Source organism: Teleopsis dalmanni, chromosome 2 (genome assembly GCF_002237135.1).
Source record: "Teleopsis dalmanni isolate 2A chromosome 2, ASM223713v2, whole genome shotgun sequence".
Taxonomy (NCBI): Eukaryota; Metazoa; Arthropoda; class Insecta; order Diptera; family Diopsidae; genus Teleopsis; species Teleopsis dalmanni.
The window spans coordinates 48,248,470-48,268,025 of record NC_051847.1 but is presented as its reverse complement, the minus strand read 5'-3'; the positions used below and the strand labels follow the sequence as shown (position 1 = coordinate 48,268,025).

At 29.7% G+C, this 19,556-nt stretch overlaps 2 protein-coding genes across 2 annotated transcripts; one reads left to right on the top strand and one right to left on the bottom strand.

The window, feature by feature from the left end:
* The first annotated feature begins 3,217 nt into the window (after positions 1-3,217).
* On the top strand, positions 3,218-5,298 carry LOC119685638. The gene is made up of 5 exons (XM_038099982.1): positions 3,218-3,429; positions 3,500-3,586; positions 3,654-3,971; positions 4,105-4,222; positions 4,286-5,298. The coding sequence occupies exons 1-5, from the start codon at positions 3,357-3,359 to the stop codon at positions 5,238-5,240; spliced, it is 1,551 nt and encodes a 516-aa protein (XP_037955910.1). The 5' UTR covers positions 3,218-3,356; the 3' UTR covers positions 5,241-5,298.
* A 2,622-nt stretch (positions 5,299-7,920) lies between these two features.
* Positions 7,921-9,893, bottom strand: LOC119682408 (proteasome subunit alpha type-3-like). Its single transcript, XM_038095842.1, has 3 exons — positions 9,773-9,893; positions 8,671-9,245; positions 7,921-8,592 (listed from the first exon to the last, which is right to left on the bottom strand). The coding sequence occupies exons 1-3, from the start codon at positions 9,827-9,829 to the stop codon at positions 8,199-8,201; spliced, it is 1,026 nt and encodes a 341-aa protein (XP_037951770.1). The 5' UTR covers positions 9,830-9,893; the 3' UTR covers positions 7,921-8,198.
* Positions 9,894-19,556: the final 9,663 nt, after the last annotated feature.

Below are 19,556 nucleotides of genomic sequence, written 5' to 3'. Positions count from 1 at the left end.
TATATATATATATATATGTTACTCATACGTTTGTTATATTGTTTGGAACTGAGTCTCATATTTCTCGCTTGCTGAATAAGATACATTTTTTTTCATTTAAGACAACTCAATTTAAAAGCTTCAGATACATTTGCGCAGATATGTGCATTATTTTTATCCTACGTGGTTCATAGTATTTCCACTTCCGGTTTTTTGTTTCCCATTCTGAATATCTAGTGTAATGTAAATTTAAGATACATTAAAATGCTAAATTCAGTTGGTTTTCAGTTTTTTTACATAGCATATGAGTTGAAAAGTTCTTTTGTTCATTTTGGCTTCAAAGGTAACAATTTGGTGATCTACAATGTGCCACTAGAAATAGTGGTTATAAAATAGTAATTATAGTGTAACTTAACTTCTAATGCGATGGAAAAGCATTGGATCATACAAGATACGATGTTAATCTAAGTTAACTGAAAAAAATGGTTGTATCTATGGAATAGCAAAACTAAAATAGATTGTTATAAACAGCGAAAACAATGGAAATACTATTAACAATCAACTCTAAAATAAACTATTTAAAATTTAATTCAATTGACTTCAGTTTCCTAAAAGATATTGTAGCTGCGGGAATGTGAGAAGTCGAGAAATATAGGTATAGATTTCAGTGAGAAAAGAAATACATCAAATGTTAAAATTTCAGTTTAGAGGTTGAAAACAAGTATATTTTCTTTATAGAAAATATTGTGACAATTTTTTGCCAGAAGTCTTCGTCATACCAAAGAGGCCCGCTGGATTAACGAAGAGAAATGAAAATGAAAATGGTGGAAAGCAATTTATTTATATGGTATTTACCATGACAGTCAAGCTCCTCTTTAAACTTCTCTTAACCGAGCTAAAATAAAATTTATATAAAATATAGGTTTTTCATCACTGTGGTATCGTAAAGAATAAATTGACTGATCGTAAGGTCAATAAAGTCAGTGCTACGCCAAATTTAATTTTCGGTATAAATCCAGCATGATTCATATATATAATTAATGACGCGCTTACAAAATACGATGGTCCAAAATGGAAATTAGTATCAGTCTCTGGCTTGATGTCAGAGACTGAGAAACAGTTGTAAGAAATCATGGGGACTTGAAAAATATTGTAAGAAAAATTTTAAATATCTTTAAAAAACTTTAATATGACTATTGGAGATATGTCTATCATAAGAGCTATTAAATCACGTAAAACAAATTATGTAAGCTATATGAGTGAAGAGTTAAGAAGTGTTACTTACCATTAGGCCTTATTAATTTCAACGCAATCACTATCATACGAATACTAATAAAAATAATATTTCTCTATTTTATATAAGAGGAATATATAATTTCTATAATTATAGAAGATATAAAAAGATAAATGATGTCTTAACCTTTAAAGTGACTACGAGTAAAGATGTGCAAGGAATACATCCACAGCGAGCGTCATAGTAGGTATAACGGCACTGATTTTTGGGTCCGGTAGATGTTGACAGACAGAAATATGGATTAATATATAGTAGACAATCATAACAAAATGGGTAAACGTGATTATTGAGTCTTCGTATTGGATCCAGCAAAATGGAATATATTGGGTTTAAGGTATAAATCTACCAAGGATTGCTATTCTTAAAAGGAAGAAATATCTGTGTAAGTCTAATGGTGAAAAAAAAATCTAAAAGTTTAGTGAATAAAAAGTGAATAAATCAGAATTTATACTTAAGTATAAAGAAATGAAAGTTTTCGACATAAAATGTAGGGTCGTCCTGTAATTGTGAGACAGACATTTTTAAGCGTAAAGAAAGTGTATTTAAGTATAAAAAGAAAAACAATATTTCCTTGTTTAAATATTTCGCATACGTGCACTTAAAATGTCAGCGCAAAAATTTGCCATTTTTATGCATTTGCATTTTTTATTATGATAAAATACGTTTTCTTCCTTTCCTCCTTTCCTTTGTATGTGTTTTTGTATAATTTTAAGTACCTTTTTTGCTGTCATACATATTATACGGAATTAATGTGTTGCGTTCAGTTTACATATGCAAATTTATGGGCGTGACTGTGTGTTTGTGTTTGTGTGTGTTTTCTTGTGCTAATGCCCGTGTAGAATTGTTTAAATGGCTGCTCATGAATATGCGTTTTTATTGTAGTTTAAGTTAAATATATGAGCATTAAATGAACATTAAATGTACTTCTGAATAATTCAAAATATTTCGCTTGCTTTAATATGTTATGTATTATTATTAATATTAAACCTAAAGAAAACACAATTCCATTGTTTCAAGTTGTTGAGAATGGCATATCAAAGTGGGATATTTGATTATTTTTTATTGTGAGTTTTAACAAGCAAATTTGAGGGAAAAATAACACTTTAAAATGATCAAATACAATATAATTCTTTCATATGATTGGATGGTTGCAGTGGCAGGCCATTAGATAAATTCCAATTACCTCAATTAGCGATTTTTCGCCATTTTGCTAAAATATTCCTCGCAAGAACCCTAGTATGGAAGAGTAGAGACTAAATACATTCCAACGAATTTAGATAATTCAATAGGTTTTTTATCTTCACCGATAAACAGTGTGATAAACAATCAAAAAAGGTAAATTTCTTCTTTCTACCAATATTTTCTGGATGCCAAAGCCGGGTATTCATAAAGAAAATGTATTATGGTTTCTTTTTCCTGCGGGTTTTCATAACTTCTACAGTGAGAATTATTTGGGAATGCGCAGTTTCTCTGCGTGGGTTTCTATACAGTAATAACCAGAAAGAATTGCAGTAAGTCTTGCAGTGTTCACGCAGTCATTTTTGATGAGTTCCAAGGATCTATTCTTTTATATATGTATATATACATATTATTAATAAGGCTCTATGCAATAATTAAAATATTATTACTGGTCAACATGTTTTGGTATTAAATGAAGTAGAATATTATGTATCTAATACTTACTTTTGGTGCTATCATTTAATGGCTAGTGCTGGTCGAGGGCCACAACTTTCAAAAACTTAACAGATGTTCTTAGGATTTGCTCAACATATGAAAACAACTATGAACGTAGTATTTGCTTCTGCGGCCCCCCAATTTATGCAGTGATTTGTAAGGCCCGAGATCGCATCTGGTTTGTACAGGCCAGAATAAAATTAGTAGGCTATGAATTATTTAAAATTAAAAAAAAATACAGTCAATAAATTAAAAAAATTGTAGTCACAATATTAAGTTAGTATGAAAAGTGTCTTATATATTTGAGTTATATTTTGTTGTTAAGAATATAACTATATTTCAATAAGGAAGAAAATATTTAACAAACCAACAGATTTAACTACTATTAAAAAAAACAGAGGTCTTTGCAATGGAAAGTGCAATCAACAATAAAATGTCGTTTGTTCCTGATCGCTTAACTTTACCATTGTTTTTGCTGACCAGTACGTAAAAATATATCATAATAATATATCATCATAAAACAATAAATTAATTAAAATTTTTAATTTTTAGGGTCTTCCATTAGAAGCGAGCTACCTGGGAAATATGGCCCCTATCTTAATAAGAAATGTTCTTCATATGTTTCAAAATGTGAAAAAGGTAACAAAATAAATAATAATCTATCTAGCGTTTGTTACTAACTTTAAATACTCGCTCTTAACAAAAGGTGCTCAGACTGCCACTAAAGAATATTTTAAGCACATAGCAGGATTTGATGAATCAAAAATGTCGAAATTTTGCAAAGCCGCAGGCACTGCAACAGCAAAACGTATTTTGACTGCTACAAAAACATGGCAATTGCCCCCGAACATTTATAATATTATCGAGAAAGCAGATAAGCCTTGTTATGGTGCTCTATGGAAAAAGTTGCCATCAAAACCTAAAAAACCGAGAAAGTCGTCGGATTATAAGTTCTATAACATACCAAGCTTTGTGGATAATTTGTTAAGTAAATCGAACCAATATAAAGGAGTATTTCTTACAAGTAAGTGCCAAATAAAACATACACTAATATACAATATTTTGTAAAATATATTTGCATATTTTTATATATGATATAAAGATATGTATAAATAGTTGAAGTTTGGTATCCATAATGTGTTTTAATATTTTTCCAGATCCGCGGGAACGAAGACCAACAACACGTTCCATGATTACTAATCCACTGACATGCTATCGTGATCCGGAGATGCCCGGGCCAGCAAGCTACACACCGTTTCCACGTAAATATATATGGTCTGCCACTTATTTTTATTTGATATTTTTCTGCTATTAATTTCTTTATTTTAATTATGGCAGTGGTAAAGTTATTAGAAGAGTATTCGATGCGGTTACCTATTACCCACAAACAACAGTACCCATTAAAACTATGAGCATACATACGAAACACACTAGTTTCTTGCCAGGACCTGGCAGATATGACAGTCGATTCAGACATTTCTGTCCCTGTTCCTCAAAATTAAAATATTCTCCTAATATACAAGACGAAATTGAGAAGCAAAAACGTTTGAAATTTCGTCGTTTGCCTTATAAAAAAATAAAGCCGGATATATATTATACACCTGAATGGAGACATGTTAAAGGTCATGGGTTTCGTCATTTATTTAAAGGTGGGCCGATAATACAGCCTTCTAAAAAAATAATCCCACGGACCAAAACTAAATATAAGCGCATTCAATTGTATGCAGATGGGCGCTATATTAAAATGATAACTGATCCTAAACGCGATTATAGAATGGTGTTTCGTAAAGAATATACTCCATTGGTCAAGCCAATTCATTTCAATACGATTATAAAACCAAAGCCACGTAAACAGTTGCGTGTAAATAAGAAGGTTGCATTTGGTAGCAGTGAAGAAAGGTTTAAGGATGGAGAACGACAGACTAGTCCGTTCACAGTTACACAATTGGCATATCTTATCAGTACCTTACCTGAAGATAGACAATTTAAAGATCATCCGGTTATGCGTATCGCTTCCAAAGATATTAAAACTAACTTATATGAAGTGCCAAAACGTTTGGCACCTACTTGTAAGCTTCAGAAAACCAAGAAGCAATTAAGACTTTCACCTTTACCAGAACCAAAGATCCTTATCAATGTAGAAGAATTAGATGTTGCAGGCCCAGGTAGCAAAAAGGGTGAATGTAGAGGTGTTATTAGTATTAAAACAGATCCTCTGGACTACTTTAGAGCTGATTTGGAACCTGAAGTGATTGAACATTATAAGTCTTTACTTAAGAGACTTAAAAAGTAATAATTTAAATTTAAGAAAATTTTATATTAAATGAAATAACTGTGAAATTATATTTTACGATGATTTTAACATGCATAATTTTTTTCTTGATATTTTATTTCGTTAATAATAGGCCTCTTCTTTGTTGTTCTTTAGCGTATCGCTAAACATATTTTATTTTTTACATGATTGTGAATCAGAAAAGAGTAGTAAATTCAAAAGAATTGAAAATTATTTGTTAAATATTTGTGGAAATTTTGTACGTACTTCCAAATAATCATTCACAATAGATTCACAATAATCTTGGAAATCATGCGATTAAAACTATTTATTAGTTAAGCGGTTTCAAAAAAGTTGACCTAAATAAGCAAGCAGTGTTGTTGTTTCATATGTTATTTTTAAAATAAGCGTTTGTTCTTTTGTGATATGCTTACAAAAGAAAAGGACTAATATTAAAAATTAAGCAGTTAGTTGAGTAGACAGTGACTAGTGAAAGCTATCGAAATGGCATTTGGTTCGGTTTGGGCTTCGTATTTTATGGTATCGATTTATAGTTGATATTCTTTAGTATTTTAATACATTGAAGAAAAGAAGTTATTAAAAAACGAATCAAATAAAGAAGAAAAAGATACTTTTTTATTTTGACTTTTGTTTTAAAATGCTAATATGATATATTATCTCCGGATCTGATATCGATCGAGTGATTGCTGTTTGCAGACCTAAAAATTATGTTCCAAAGAAGGAGACTAGGATTCAATTAAGAAGTATTTGCTGCCATTGAAAACTGCTTTAAAGCTTCTTCAAGCGTTAAAATGATTGGTGTCATTCTTGAAGGTAATTATGTGTGTTTCTGAGTAAATTTAATCTAACTATTGTTAGCCATTCAAGTAGTCATAGTAGGTAACGTGGATAACGGCAAGGAAATTCGTTATTGGGATCCGATTTTATCAGAAGACTCAAATGTGTTGCAATGGGTGACAGTCACTTTAGCTACCTATGTACAACAGAAAAATATATAAAACATATAATTAAAATTATTATTGTAGGTAACAGCTTCATAACAATGACGTCAGTGCATATATATTGCTTATAAGAGATGATATATTCACATATTAAGCATAGACGTCGTTACGAGTTAATACACATAAGTTGCCATGATCCGAAGGAATAAGAGAAAAACATATGTAGAAATGTATTCTTAATAAGGACATGAAACATGGTTGCGTTAAGCCAAAATTAGGAAGCATTTGTCTTAAATCAGCGAATTTGTGTGAAATAAGTTAGTTTGGTTAAAAGCTTTTTCGACGATATGCACGTAAATTAGTAAATATTTGGCAATGGGTGACATGAGAGTAATGTAAACCGTTGTTAAATTTTATACAGGGTATTTAAGCAGAAGAACAACATCAAAGCTGTGATGCCAAATTCATTTAATAAAGTGGGTTCGTAAGAATATAGAGCAAAATAGATATTAATATTGTTGTGAATAATTGATTAATATATAAGATTATTGTGACCATATAATGGATATAGAGGTTAATAAATATTTATTTCAGAATTATTCTTATTTTGGCATTAGGATGGGATAATTTATATAGTACAAGCTGCTAGGACATATTCTTGTGCATGTTGATTTACCGACCATTAAAAATTAGAAATATGATGTTTGCAAACTGATTACGGAAGTATTGTAAGTACATGCCGAAAAAATATCCTCATACACACATTTTAAAAAAAGGTGGAGTAAGAAATCTGGCTTCTAGTAGATAATTTGGAAGTCAATTGAGTGTCAAAAAAATATCTCCTTTTTTAATAGTCTTAACTTATATCTTATGTTGAAGTTTTTTTACTTTTTCTTTTTCTCTTTCTTAGCTGGGGGGTTTTTTACAGAGTTCCTCCTTTCTCTTTAACTAATTTATGTTTTCCATACAAACTTCGCTGATTATTCGATAAATGATCTAAGAACTGCATACTGCTCCGTACAACTAGTGACTGCTCTTCAACTCTCACTCTTGGTGCATACTACCTGTGTCCTAGTTATAAACATTTTCCCGTTGATAATTTTTATTTTTCATTTCTGGAAGAATTTCAGGATAAGATTAACATGCTCCTGCAACGTGTTGGTTATATTTCTGGGATGTTTATCGGAATATAACATACACGTGTCATCTGCGTATAATGCTAGCACTGAGAAAGTTAGCATTGGGATATCAGACGTAAAGATGTTGTTCAACAAGGTGGAGACAGTCGATTCTTGAGAAACTCAGGCTTCTATTCTTGGGACAGAAGAGAAGGTATCGTTGATTTTTACACGAAAGGATCTCTCACGAAAGGAGCTGCTGGGGATATTAGTCAGCCCAACTGAGACACCAAAGCGAAATCAACAATACAAATCAAGGACATGCTTTTAACTGTTTAGAGATAATCAAAGCATGATAAAGATTTTAATAGGTGATAGTAGTTTCTTGTCTATAAATAAATTGACATTTAAAAATTTTATTGGCTATCAGGTTTTTGTAAAAATACCCCGCCTGGTTGAATAATACAATAACTAAGCCTTGAACCACATTAGAAAATGTTTGTCGGACACAGTACACTATTTTAGAATGAACTATTTTTAGAATGAACATTAAAAAAAAATGGGGTTGTTACTTTGTAACTATTTATTTTTTACAAATTCTATTAAAATATATGGCTCACTATGATTACTAATCAATATATCAAATATTTTTACATATATGAAGAAAAAAAACTTGATTAGTTTCACACATGGGACTTACCCATCTGTTAATTATAAAATGTCATGAAAACAATGTATAACAAGTCAATTTTATATCATTAATTTAATTATAATAGATCCAATATAACGAAATCGTAAAGGTGGAGTCCTCAGACCATAATAGTTTTATAAAAATATTCTTCGATTAATTATTTCGTACGTTTATTTCTTTTTGTTGGACGTAATTCAGCACATTTGTGTTATGTGTCCTCCTTCTCGCACTTTTCATATTCTGTACTCTTTTTATCACGCTCGGTATTATCATTATCATCGTCATCGCCAATGTCATTATCATCGTCGTCATCGTCATCGTCATTGATATCGTCATCGTCATCGTCATCATCATCGCCATCATCATCGTCATAATCATCATCTTCAGCATTATTATCATCATCGTCGTCATCAGCTTCACTTGGAATCAGCTCCATACAAGTAGTCTCATCCTTATTAGAACTACTACAATTATCCTTTCCGCTGAGAAGTTTTTTCCACCGTTTCGAATTTATTTCCAGTTTACTTTTGGTTTCCTCACCGATTACACCAATATCCATCCAATATTTTCGAGCTTCGCTTTTTTTTCGTATTTTCAAAAGACTTTTGTGATGAAAGATATTTGATGAAAAGTATAGATAACAAAATATATAAAAATATAAAAATATATATATTTCTTACATATTTTTTCCAACTCCAATTAAACATTTCGCTGACATTTTTGGAAGTAAATGCTTGTACTTGTTTAATTCATTCTTGAGGCTTGTCATATCACGCCCGCCAGCACAAGCGAAATATTCATAAAATTTACCAGATGGACCAATTTCGAAGAGTTGTGGTCCATTCGCTTTTGTATGTGTTCCTAAAACAAGAGAACAACCCATTGGACGTTTACTAGTATCTTGAGTGAAGGTATGTACATATCCAGATGTTATCTCTACTAATGGAAGTAATGGCATTGGCCTGTTATATTCCGTCCAATGACGCGTACAGTTAAGTAGCATTCTCCTCATCAAATGTTTTGCATCTGGGCAAAAACCAAAATATCCACAACAAATAGTATCATTAATTGATTTTAAACGCTGAAGACTACTTCGCACATACAATGGATCTTTTTCTTTTTCTGCAATCAAGACAACACTGCGTTTTCCTCGCAATGCTATAATATTTTCACCTCTCTCAAGAGCTTTCTCCGCAAACGACAATTGTTCTAATCTTCCTTCCGAATTAAACTGCGCAGGAATACTGGGTAACACCTTAAGTTAAAAGTAAGAAATGTGATATATTTTATATGTAAATTTTTAAAATGTTAAACTTTTTAATATTTTAATGTTGTTGTGAATCGAAGAAAATTTGGCGAGCAGGAAACATGTATGGACTGAAAAACAAATTTTTGCGTTACGGGATACATAGTGCTTCTTTTTTGTTTCAATGCACCTATTGATAAGAGTCTTATTGATATATGGTTTTGTCTCACTGAAGTGTTAAGTCTTTTAAATAGCAACCACACACATCCTCATCCCTTAGTAATTAACCTTGAGTTGTTCCCTCTGACCTTCCTTCCATTCTCAATGCATAATGCATTTAAGAACCTAAGTGGCTATATCCTAAACTCAGTCGAGTTAGGATAGTTCTTATTATATGAGGAGAGCGCCTTTCGTGGTCATTGACTTCTGGTAGAGCCTTGTTAAGGCATCTCATTATCTGCACTTATTCCTCATTCATATTCAATGATATTGATGTATACTGATGTAAGCTACGGAGTTTAAGTGTCTATACTTACTTCTACATTCTTAACTGCCTTTTCACATTGTTTTGCTTTCTCCTTGATTAAGTTCATAATTAAGCAATTTTTTTTGAAAAAGACGCTGCAAAATTGAGTTAAATTATATATCAACTTTTTCGTAAATTTATTATTTTGACTAAATTTTAGATTTTGGTTTCAATTAAATAAAAATCTTTTTTATCCAGTTTCTGTTCTAATGTCAGTATTTTTTAACTGCTTTAAATTTTAGCAACTATTTCAACTTATTGAAATTTTCAATCCAGGTTTTTTTATCTTTCAAAGTTATTTTAAAATTATATGGTTCAAAGCATACTTGATTTTCAAGAAAATTAAAACAAGCTTATAGAAATTCTTTTATATTAATTTTTTTACAAATCGGACACCTTTCTGATCTCATTTTCTTCGATTAGGCTGAAATTTTTTTTATGAATTGCTTTCATAAAAAAGCAGACCAGTAGTTTGGGAAAAAGCTTTGAATTTTTTTTCTAGGAGATATGGACTCATGGGGTTTCGACAATTAGCATTGTAGATTAGCATTGTAGCATTTAATGGTGATATCTCAGGCTCCGTTTACGATAATAATTTAAAGTATATTGCATTTTAAAAATAATTAATTGAACTTTTAAGAAATTGTTTATATTTAAGTACTAATATTATTTAATATTAAATATTAAATAATATTTTAATTATATTTATTTTTATATTTATTTATATATTAATTTAAGATACATCATATTGTAAAAATGAAATTTAAAATGAAAATAAATATACATACATATACATAAGGTCGACGGACGACATCGTGTCACAGTCGCTATTTTAATTATATTTATTTTTATATTTATTTATATATTAATTTAAGATACATCATATTGTAAAAATGAAATTTAAAATGAAAATAAATATACATACATATACATATTAACCGTTAAATTGCAAAAAAAAATTTTTCAAATGTATCTTGAGAATTTTTATTTTTTATATTTTAATTAAATTCAGTTTTAAGTTTTATTGAGATATAAAATTTTCCGAATAACATTAATTCTTGATACTTTTAAACATTTTTTTTTCTACTACATATGATATGATATGATCAAGCATATGCGTACTTTATTTCCATTAAATTTCAATATTTTTTCCTGAGATACGGGTCTTCTTATTTTATGACAGAAGCTTATAAAAAATTCAGCCAGATCAGAGATAATGAGGTCACTGACCTAAATCCGTCCAATTTATAAAAGAATGATCCATATACATTTTTCCCCCAATGCTCTGTAAAATCATAACAGTTGTATTTTTCACTATGTTTTCAGCCATCCTTAACTCCCAATAGAGCATAGAACCACAGCATTCTTTACACATTGAGCTCTGTTTGCAACTTTATATATTTTACTTCAATTGCAGTTAAACATTCTCACATTCGTGTCTTCAGTTTTTAAACACGTCTTAGTTGAAGCGCCAGGAGGCAAGATAAACTGTTGGGATCAGTAGAGTTTGCTTGAAATATTTATTAGTGAATACTTAAATGCATATTTAAATATATTTAAAGTACTTCCAACATTTTTTGGTTGATTTCAACTTCTTCTTCTTTCTTAACAGAAAGATAAATTGTATATCCCAACTTATTGGTTATACTGTACTATCTGTGGAGAAAGATTGTTAAGCTAACTTTGACCGTCTGAGACTGCTAATAAAGTTTTCAACTCTTGGTTCAAGTTTACAGAATACAATCAGGTTAATAAGACCCGAACAGAGATACTGAATACGTTGTCTCGTAGAAGTAATCGTAGAAGAAGAATAGATAAATGAACTGGTATTACACTGTGTATATCACAAAAACTACAGACCTACAAATTTCTACAGATGTTTTCATCACTTCTTGATCTTAAGTTTAAGATTGAAGTGTGGTATCTGTCAAATTGTTTAGAATTTTCATTAAGTGAAATACCCTGTTTTAGCTTGCAACTTCAATAACTCTTGCGGTATTAAAAATTATGTTAAACAATTTGTTTTAAAAGATAAGAGACTGTAAGTCTGCGTTCTTTGGCTTGTGTCTTCATTTCAAAAATGTACCCAAGCACGGTGCTTATATGGATACCTACTCACAGCATGGAGTGCCTCATATTTCATCCATGTGCGGTAAAGTTGCAAGTTGGTGCTTTCACGTTGATGTTGAAAAAATAATTGTTAAAACTTTTTCGTATGTGCACAAAATATTAAAATGCAAATGTGTTGTAAGTTGAAATTCAAACAAATGTATAGCCCCTCGTCTAAGCTTTGTCTTTCGTTCGCAGAGATAAGAAGGAGCCTTGAAAGGATTTTGTAATAGACAAAAGGTGCTGTAAGTTGGTTTAGTGCATTTGCTCTTTTATTTTGCAAAGGTTTTTGTTTTTGTGTCTTCTATTTAAAATATTAAAATGCGTAGGAGAAAAGCGTTTTATTGCTTGTAAGGATAAGAATTATATTTAATCGTAACTTTTATTGTTTTTTAAAATGTATGAAAAAAATTTTATATATAAAAAGTTCATTTCAGAATCATAAAAAAGAAATTTTAAGAAAAACATTTCAATATTTTTATTTATAAAATACGATTATTTTTATTAACTCCGAGAGATAAACAATAATGTACATTTTTTAAAAATTAAAAAAAAATAATAATAAAAATAATAATAATAATAATAACATTAATAATTTCTACACAAAAGGGTTTAAATAAAACAAAAGGGTTTGTGCTTATTGGAAAGCATTTTACTTATATCCAAAGTACTATGAAGTTTTCAGTCAACATATTTTGGATTTTTCAGATCTTAAATTTTCTAATCCATACATAGTAGCATTCTTAAAAAGAAAATAATACAATTTATTATTATGGTTTCAATTAAAAAAATTATAAGTAAATGCTTAATCAAATTTTTACTAATGCTCTAATAGCATGTTCATACTGCTTCATTTAGCCTTTTTGTTCATTAAAGCCGCTAAAGAGCTTTTATTTCAATGAAAAAATATTTTTGAATGATACTAAGTGCTAAGGAAGATAAATCAATATCACTATTGTAAGGTGACCACCCACATCTAGAAAATTAAAACAAATTATGATGGCAACCTTAAGTAGAAGTGAAGTGAATGATACTTGGAATGATACTAAGTGCTAAAGAAGATAAATCAATATCACTCAAAGAACGAATGCAAGCAGTTGATACTACTGTAAGGTGACAACCCACATCTAGAAAATTAAAACAAATTATGATGGTAATCTTAAGAAAAAATGAATTGAAATCAGTGTGGGCGTGTTTTAATAAATATTTATTATTCCATTTTATACAAATACTTTGTAATTTCGATGTTGATTACATATTAATTGTAGTTTCACTTGTAACTTTCACTATAGAATACTTATAGTCTTTCATACTTATAGTCTTTCAAGTCTAAAATTTTTTCTTGTGAATAAAGAAATGGTGATGAAAGTATGTGTCAATAAAGTTTTCCGTTTTCATTTGTTCAAAATCTTGTAACCAAAGAAAATCTTTTGGACTAAAGTACTTATGTACATATGTATATAGTTGTACACAAAATACAAATATACATTTTTAAATTTTTGCATTATTTGTGTAGTATAAAATGAAATTATTTTCATTGAATCATTTGAACTTTATTTCAGATTTACATTTGAGTTAAGATTTTATGGGTCATGATTGCATAGCCCTTTTATTAAAAACAAATCGCTGGATTTTTATTCAACCTGACATGACCGATCATAAAATGTGTTTCCATTGCAGAACTTTTGTAGTTCTTCCAATGCATATGATGAACAAAAGTGTCATATAAAATCAACGAAGCGTTCAGAATTTAGTTTCAGTTCTGAGCAAAAGAACATAAGCGAGAACGAAAAAAAATTTATTTTTAAAAAATCCAAACCGACCCTGCCATTGTAGTTTTACTTATTAATTTTGTACAATTTTATCTCCATTTTCAAAAAAAAAAGTTTATAACTCAACAAAATGGACTCCAGTTCGTTGGCTTGCAAGGATTCTGGTACATTTTATGTTCGAATTAGAGTTTGTGTCCATTTTTCTGTCAGTGTTCATAAGTTTTTATGTATTTACTACATAGGTTTTTTTTTATTTTTAGTTAAAGTGGAAATCAGTGAAAAGTTAAATAGTTTTATAAATTTTAAGTTGCATTAAATGGAATTAACAAAGCATTTTGGATTTAAGTAGGAGTTTAGGGGGTTTAAATACTTAAGTCGGTGTCAGTTATGGCGCTTTCACAGTAATTAAAAGCTAAAATAATTAAGTTTGTTTAATTCCATAAGTGGCATCATAAAAATTAAATGTGACATTCAAAGTAGTTTGAACTTGTAAGGAGTATAAATAAAAATATTTAAATATATTTTATGTGTCACAAAATATTGTCTTTGATTAATAAGTTTTTTGATTTTCACTGGGCTTAGGTCATTTATTTAACACATAAATTAAAATTACACTTATTAATTTGTGTTAAATATTTTTAATTACTTACTTACTGAGTTGGCCATTACAGGCGTGAGTCGTCTTTGCCCGCGTCGAGTAGCCTCCACCAGTCAGCCCGATTAGTAGTAGTTGGTAATACCGAGCGTCCCCAAATCGTTGGTCACCTGGTCCTTCCATCGAAGATGCAGACGTCCTCTACCGCGTTTTCGACCTACTGCTATCGAATCAGACATCTTTCTTACCGGAGCACTTTCTTCCATTCGCACGACATGGCCAAGCCAGCGAAGCCGCTGAATTTTTATGCGCCTAACTATGTCAATGTCGCGGTATAGCTCATACAGCTCATCGTTTCATCTAATTCGATACTCGTCGCCAACGCGTAAGGGACCATAGATCTTCAGAACAATTTTTCTCTCGAATGCTCCTAACGCTTTCTTATTACTGTTGGTAATTGTCCAAGCTTCTGCAACATACAGCAGAGCAGGCATGATAAGAGATTTGTAGAGCGTGCTCTTTGTTTGTCGAGTGAGAGCTTTATTTCTCATTGCTTACTTAGCCCGAACTATCATATGTTGACAAGAGTAATTCTTCGTTGAATTTTTAGGCTGACGTCATATTTTTAATTAATATGATACATTTTTATATATTTGTTTTAAGTACAAAAATAATTAAAACTATTAATAATAATAATAAACCGGATTCTGCTACTACTACCAATTACTTGTTCTACTTATACTGATTAACCTTTTTCTAGCTTTAGTATAAATCACAGAATAAGCAATGTTATGAGGAAGATACATTTTCATGAAAAATGACTAAGTATTTTAAAGACATTTTTATTGTGCAATACTATATTTATCGACCATACACAGTTATCTAACATACCATATATAAGTAATAATATTAAAAACGGTCTATTTAACTACTATTTTTTTTAATAGCTATTTGATATAAAAGCTATGCTTATTGGCATTGATAATTTTTAAGCGCAGGTCTTTTGCTGTTGGTCATTGGGCGAGTACACAACGGTAAACTTTTGTCGTAATTTTTGATAGCACGCTACCCAAAACATACATTAAGGACCTTTAGTAAAACCATAATAAATTTGTTAAAATATTTTTTTTTTGTTTTTTTTTGGTTCTATTCTTACAGGCAATAATGCACTGTGGACAGTTTCTGCCTAGAAGCAAATGTGGCGCTTGTAGGGAGAATGGACATTAGCTTCCATTTATGTAATTTGTGGATTTGTGTGGTTATATGCGGTACACGCGTACATAGTTTAACATGTTACTCCTCGATGTCATACCAGCATGTGTAATATTAAAATAATTGATCTGGAATAATGCCTTGGTATTTAGAGTTACTTACTCTAGAATTTATCTTAATTCACAATGTGCGGCTCTTGCGTGAACTGCAGTGCACATACGAATACAAACTACAGCTATATAGTATAGGCAAGTATAACAATTTGTATATGTTCGTACGTGCGTGATTGTGTATATGTAATAATCCCTTCAATATAAACCATGGTTTTGGTCCTTTCAATTTCTGGTATTAAATTAATTCTTTTTCGCAACTAAAATTTGGTCAAGTTGCTCTGCAAAAGTTTTTTGCTTCGAAGTTTGTATCTTGTTTGAACTTTAGTTTTTGGTAGCTTAGAATTTTTTAGTTATTTATTTAATGGTCAAAATTTAATGCCTTTTTTATTGTTTTATTTTTTATGATTTCCCTTACTTAAGCAATATAATTCAAGCGTTAAAATAAATTTTGAATTATTGAATTATTGCAAGGCTTTTTAGTTATTCCATGTAGGGAAAAGCAAATTAAATGAGTGAAAAAATTTATTACGTGGAATATTTGACAATAAATTATATATGTTTATTAAATTTTCTTAGTTTGTTGTAGGTTTAGTTTAGTTTGTTGTAATTTGAGTTAAAAAACATATAAAAACCATTTTATAAAAATTTCCGCATACAACAGAAGATGAAAAGTAACTATTAATATTTTTTTTACTATTCCTTCCTGTTGTATCTTAATTTCTATAATAATTTCTTAATGATATGGGTAGTAAAATGTGCATACCTATATGCCTCATATGCCGACTAGTGTTCTTCATTTGCAAGTGTTTTTATTATAATTTAATATATTTGATTAATAATTTATTCATAAATTTCTACGTTTCTAAGATAACACATGGCACATCTTTATTGTAAGAGAAGGATTTTAAAAATTTGAAAAAGATTTTATTTAAAAGACCTATAGAGAGGTTTAGAACAGTAGTGAATTGCAACAACAAAATTTTATTATATACCGACTATAAACTATATATGTAAAAAATTTGAATATTTCCTAAGACCACTACTGTTGAGTACTTGGCAATATTCGATACAGCGTTATATGGTCAGTCAAATTTTGAAAAATTAATTAAAATTTCTGTTGTTGTCTTTTAATTTCTATTCGAACTCTTCTAAGTTTTAAATAGTTTATTATAGTTATAAGACGTATTATTTTAGGAAAGAAAAAATTAACAACAAAATTTTATTATATTTAATTAAGTTCTCGATTGACCATACAGCTGTTTTAAAAACATGAGAAGATTTTATATTTAAAATGTGTATAGCGACGTTTTGAACAGTATTGAATTGCAACAATAAAACTTTACCATGTTTAAATAATTTGGCTAATCATACAACTGTTTGAGTATTGTCAAGTATCTATTATCAGTGCTCCTTTGGAATTATATCTTATATTTAATTGTTTTTAAATAATTTTTGGAGACTGCAAGTACTATGGGTTGAACTTGTACCCTGCCAAATTTGAATGTTAAATTCATTAGCTAACTTAATCAAAACCGTACTTGACTTGTATGTTCAAACTTGGTATTTTTTAATTTGCTGAGAAAGTTCTTTATTAAATTCACTTACTGTGTTATATTAGAACGAAATCATAAAGGTCAACATTTAGTCCCATCTTCGAAAGATGGCAGCCAAAAAGGATTTTAAATGCCCAGATTTCTGTGTTATAAGAGAAAACCATTTCGTTGATTCTTAAGCTTATCAAAAATGGACTTAAGATTGCTGAAAAAAACTATAAATTTTAAATATACTGCTAACTCTAGCTTAAGAGGATTGTCGACAGTTGAATAACTTTTTTGTAAACTATTTAAGTAAAACTCTGAATTACTATTGAATGTCTATATCCATGTTCTATATTGTTATTATTTTACTTACTTAAACGCTCCTCGAGGAGCCTCTGAGATTCTATTAGCAACTTTAAAGCATCATGTCTTAATATTATCCCGGTAACATATTTTATATCTAAGTTAACCATGAACTTCACGTACATTAAGTAGATACTGAGTTAAGAGATATATTATTGAAATTAAAATGCAATGTATGTTTTTCCTGGTAAATTATATTAAAATAAAGCTAAAGATTTTATCATTTGTAGGTTTTGTGGAAATTTGAATTCCACAGTTTAAGGTATGCAAACATAAATTAAACCAATTTTAATTCAAAGTGCATAAGTGTAAGGCTTAACTTTTCCTTATCACGTTGTACACACTTGAATTATTGGTGTGATATCTGAACACGGATGAACCTCAACAAAAAAAATCTAAATTTAAAGTGAACACAAGTTCATGTAATGCTTAAATGTTTCCTATGAATTATTTTGCTAAAATGTTCACTTTATTGCAGCATTTGGTGCTACTATTAAAGTATCTATAAAACAAGTAGCTTATTCAACTAATTTATCTACACAATTATAACAATAGTTTTTAATTGTGCATTTAACAGAAGCTAACGAACATTTTCATGCAACACAAAACAAAAACTTTAACTCAACGGTAGTAAAGCAAAATACAAACTTAATGAAATTCCTGCTAACTACTTATTCTTTACATGTAATTTCACAACATTTAGAGAAAGGATTCATGAATTTATTTTCACTACAGTAGATACTATCACCAAAGCGACACTAATAATTTTCATCCATAAAAATTGTTATTTATTTATCAATTAAACGCTACCTTATATTACATGCATTTAAGTTAATATGTACATGTGAGAGTAATAGTAAATAGCTACTTTTAAGATAGTATTTTGCTCCTTATTGCACTCTTAAATTTCGAAAGATTATTTATGTTAAAAGTTTCTTCTTATCTTGAAGATAGTTTGAATCGATCAAGAAAAAATCACCGTTAGTAAAAAATTCAATTTTCTGAACAACTAATATGGCTCTAAACAACTGATCAAAATTATTTACTGTTTTCTTTAGAACAAGGAGATAATTCAATTTATGTTTCTAAGAATCTCCACAAGGACCTTACTTTAGCACCTTTGTTTTCTGCTTTTACTCAATAGTGTCTGTGATTATTTAGATGATCCACTGTAATCAGAGCTCCATTGGATTTTATTGAGTTCTTATTTTACTTCTTCTTCTTCCATCATATGCATTTTAATATTATAGAATCTTTTTCTTCTTCTTTGTTTTCTGAAACACGAGTTAGACACTAAAGCACTTTTACTCATTAGTGTCTGTGACCTACAGTGGATGACAACAAGTTGTCCAGATGATTAAAGATTGAGGTAGAGTTTAAAAAGCAGCATATCTTCCTCATGGAATATATATTTCTGTGCGCATTCACAGAATCGAACAATTTTCGTGATCGGTCTTTGATGTACTTTTACACACACTTCACCACCAAATCTTTGTGTATGTCTTCATTTCTGATGTGCCATGGAGCTTTTATACATATACTCTGATATACATATATTCTGATAAGTTTGGATTTTGCACTTCAGTAACACATTAAAATATCTTTAAAACAGATATAGTAAAAATAAAGCACGCTACAATCTCGCTATTCACAGAAGATACTTGCCTCTTATTTCCCAATGAAACAGACTATATCGTCACAGATACTACTCAAATGCATGGATGGAAAATCCATCTTAATCAGCACAAAACGAAAGCAACTTTCATAACCCTAAATTATCGCAAAGCGTAGAAAAATCAAAACCACCAAGAGTATATAAACATCTATATATTTATATATAGCTTTCTTTAATATCTTAGCTTAATTTGATCCAAAAACCTTGCATGGAAAGTTTACACATAGAATAAAGATATTTAGCACCTTTTCTCTCTAATTACTTAAACTTTTTCATCTACTTGTCAACAATAACATATTAATAATTGAAAACACCCTAGAAGCAGATCATTAAACTCTTTACTTTATGTGATAACATGGATTGTGGCAAGATTATCTAATCGGGCGTCAATAAAAAAACAAAATAAAAATAAATCAG

Coding starts and splice junctions, on each gene's coding strand:
- LOC119682408 (XM_038095842.1), bottom strand. CDS start 9,829: ATGAACTTAATCAAGGAGAAAGCAAAACAATGTGAAAAGGCAGTTAAG. Junction 9,246..9,772: donor AGGCAGTTAAGAATGTAGAA/GTAAGTATAGAC, acceptor TTTTAACTTAAG/GTGTTACCCAGTATTCCTGC. Junction 8,593..8,670: donor ATTGGAGTTGGAAAAAATAT/GTAAGAAATATA, acceptor TCATCACAAAAG/TCTTTTGAAAATACGAAAAA.
- LOC119685638 (XM_038099982.1), top strand. CDS start 3,357: ATGGAAAGTGCAATCAACAATAAAATGTCGTTTGTTCCTGATCGCTTA. Junction 3,587..3,653: donor TGTTTCAAAATGTGAAAAAG/GTAACAAAATAA, acceptor TCTTAACAAAAG/GTGCTCAGACTGCCACTAAA. Junction 3,972..4,104: donor TAAAGGAGTATTTCTTACAA/GTAAGTGCCAAA, acceptor ATATTTTTCCAG/ATCCGCGGGAACGAAGACCA.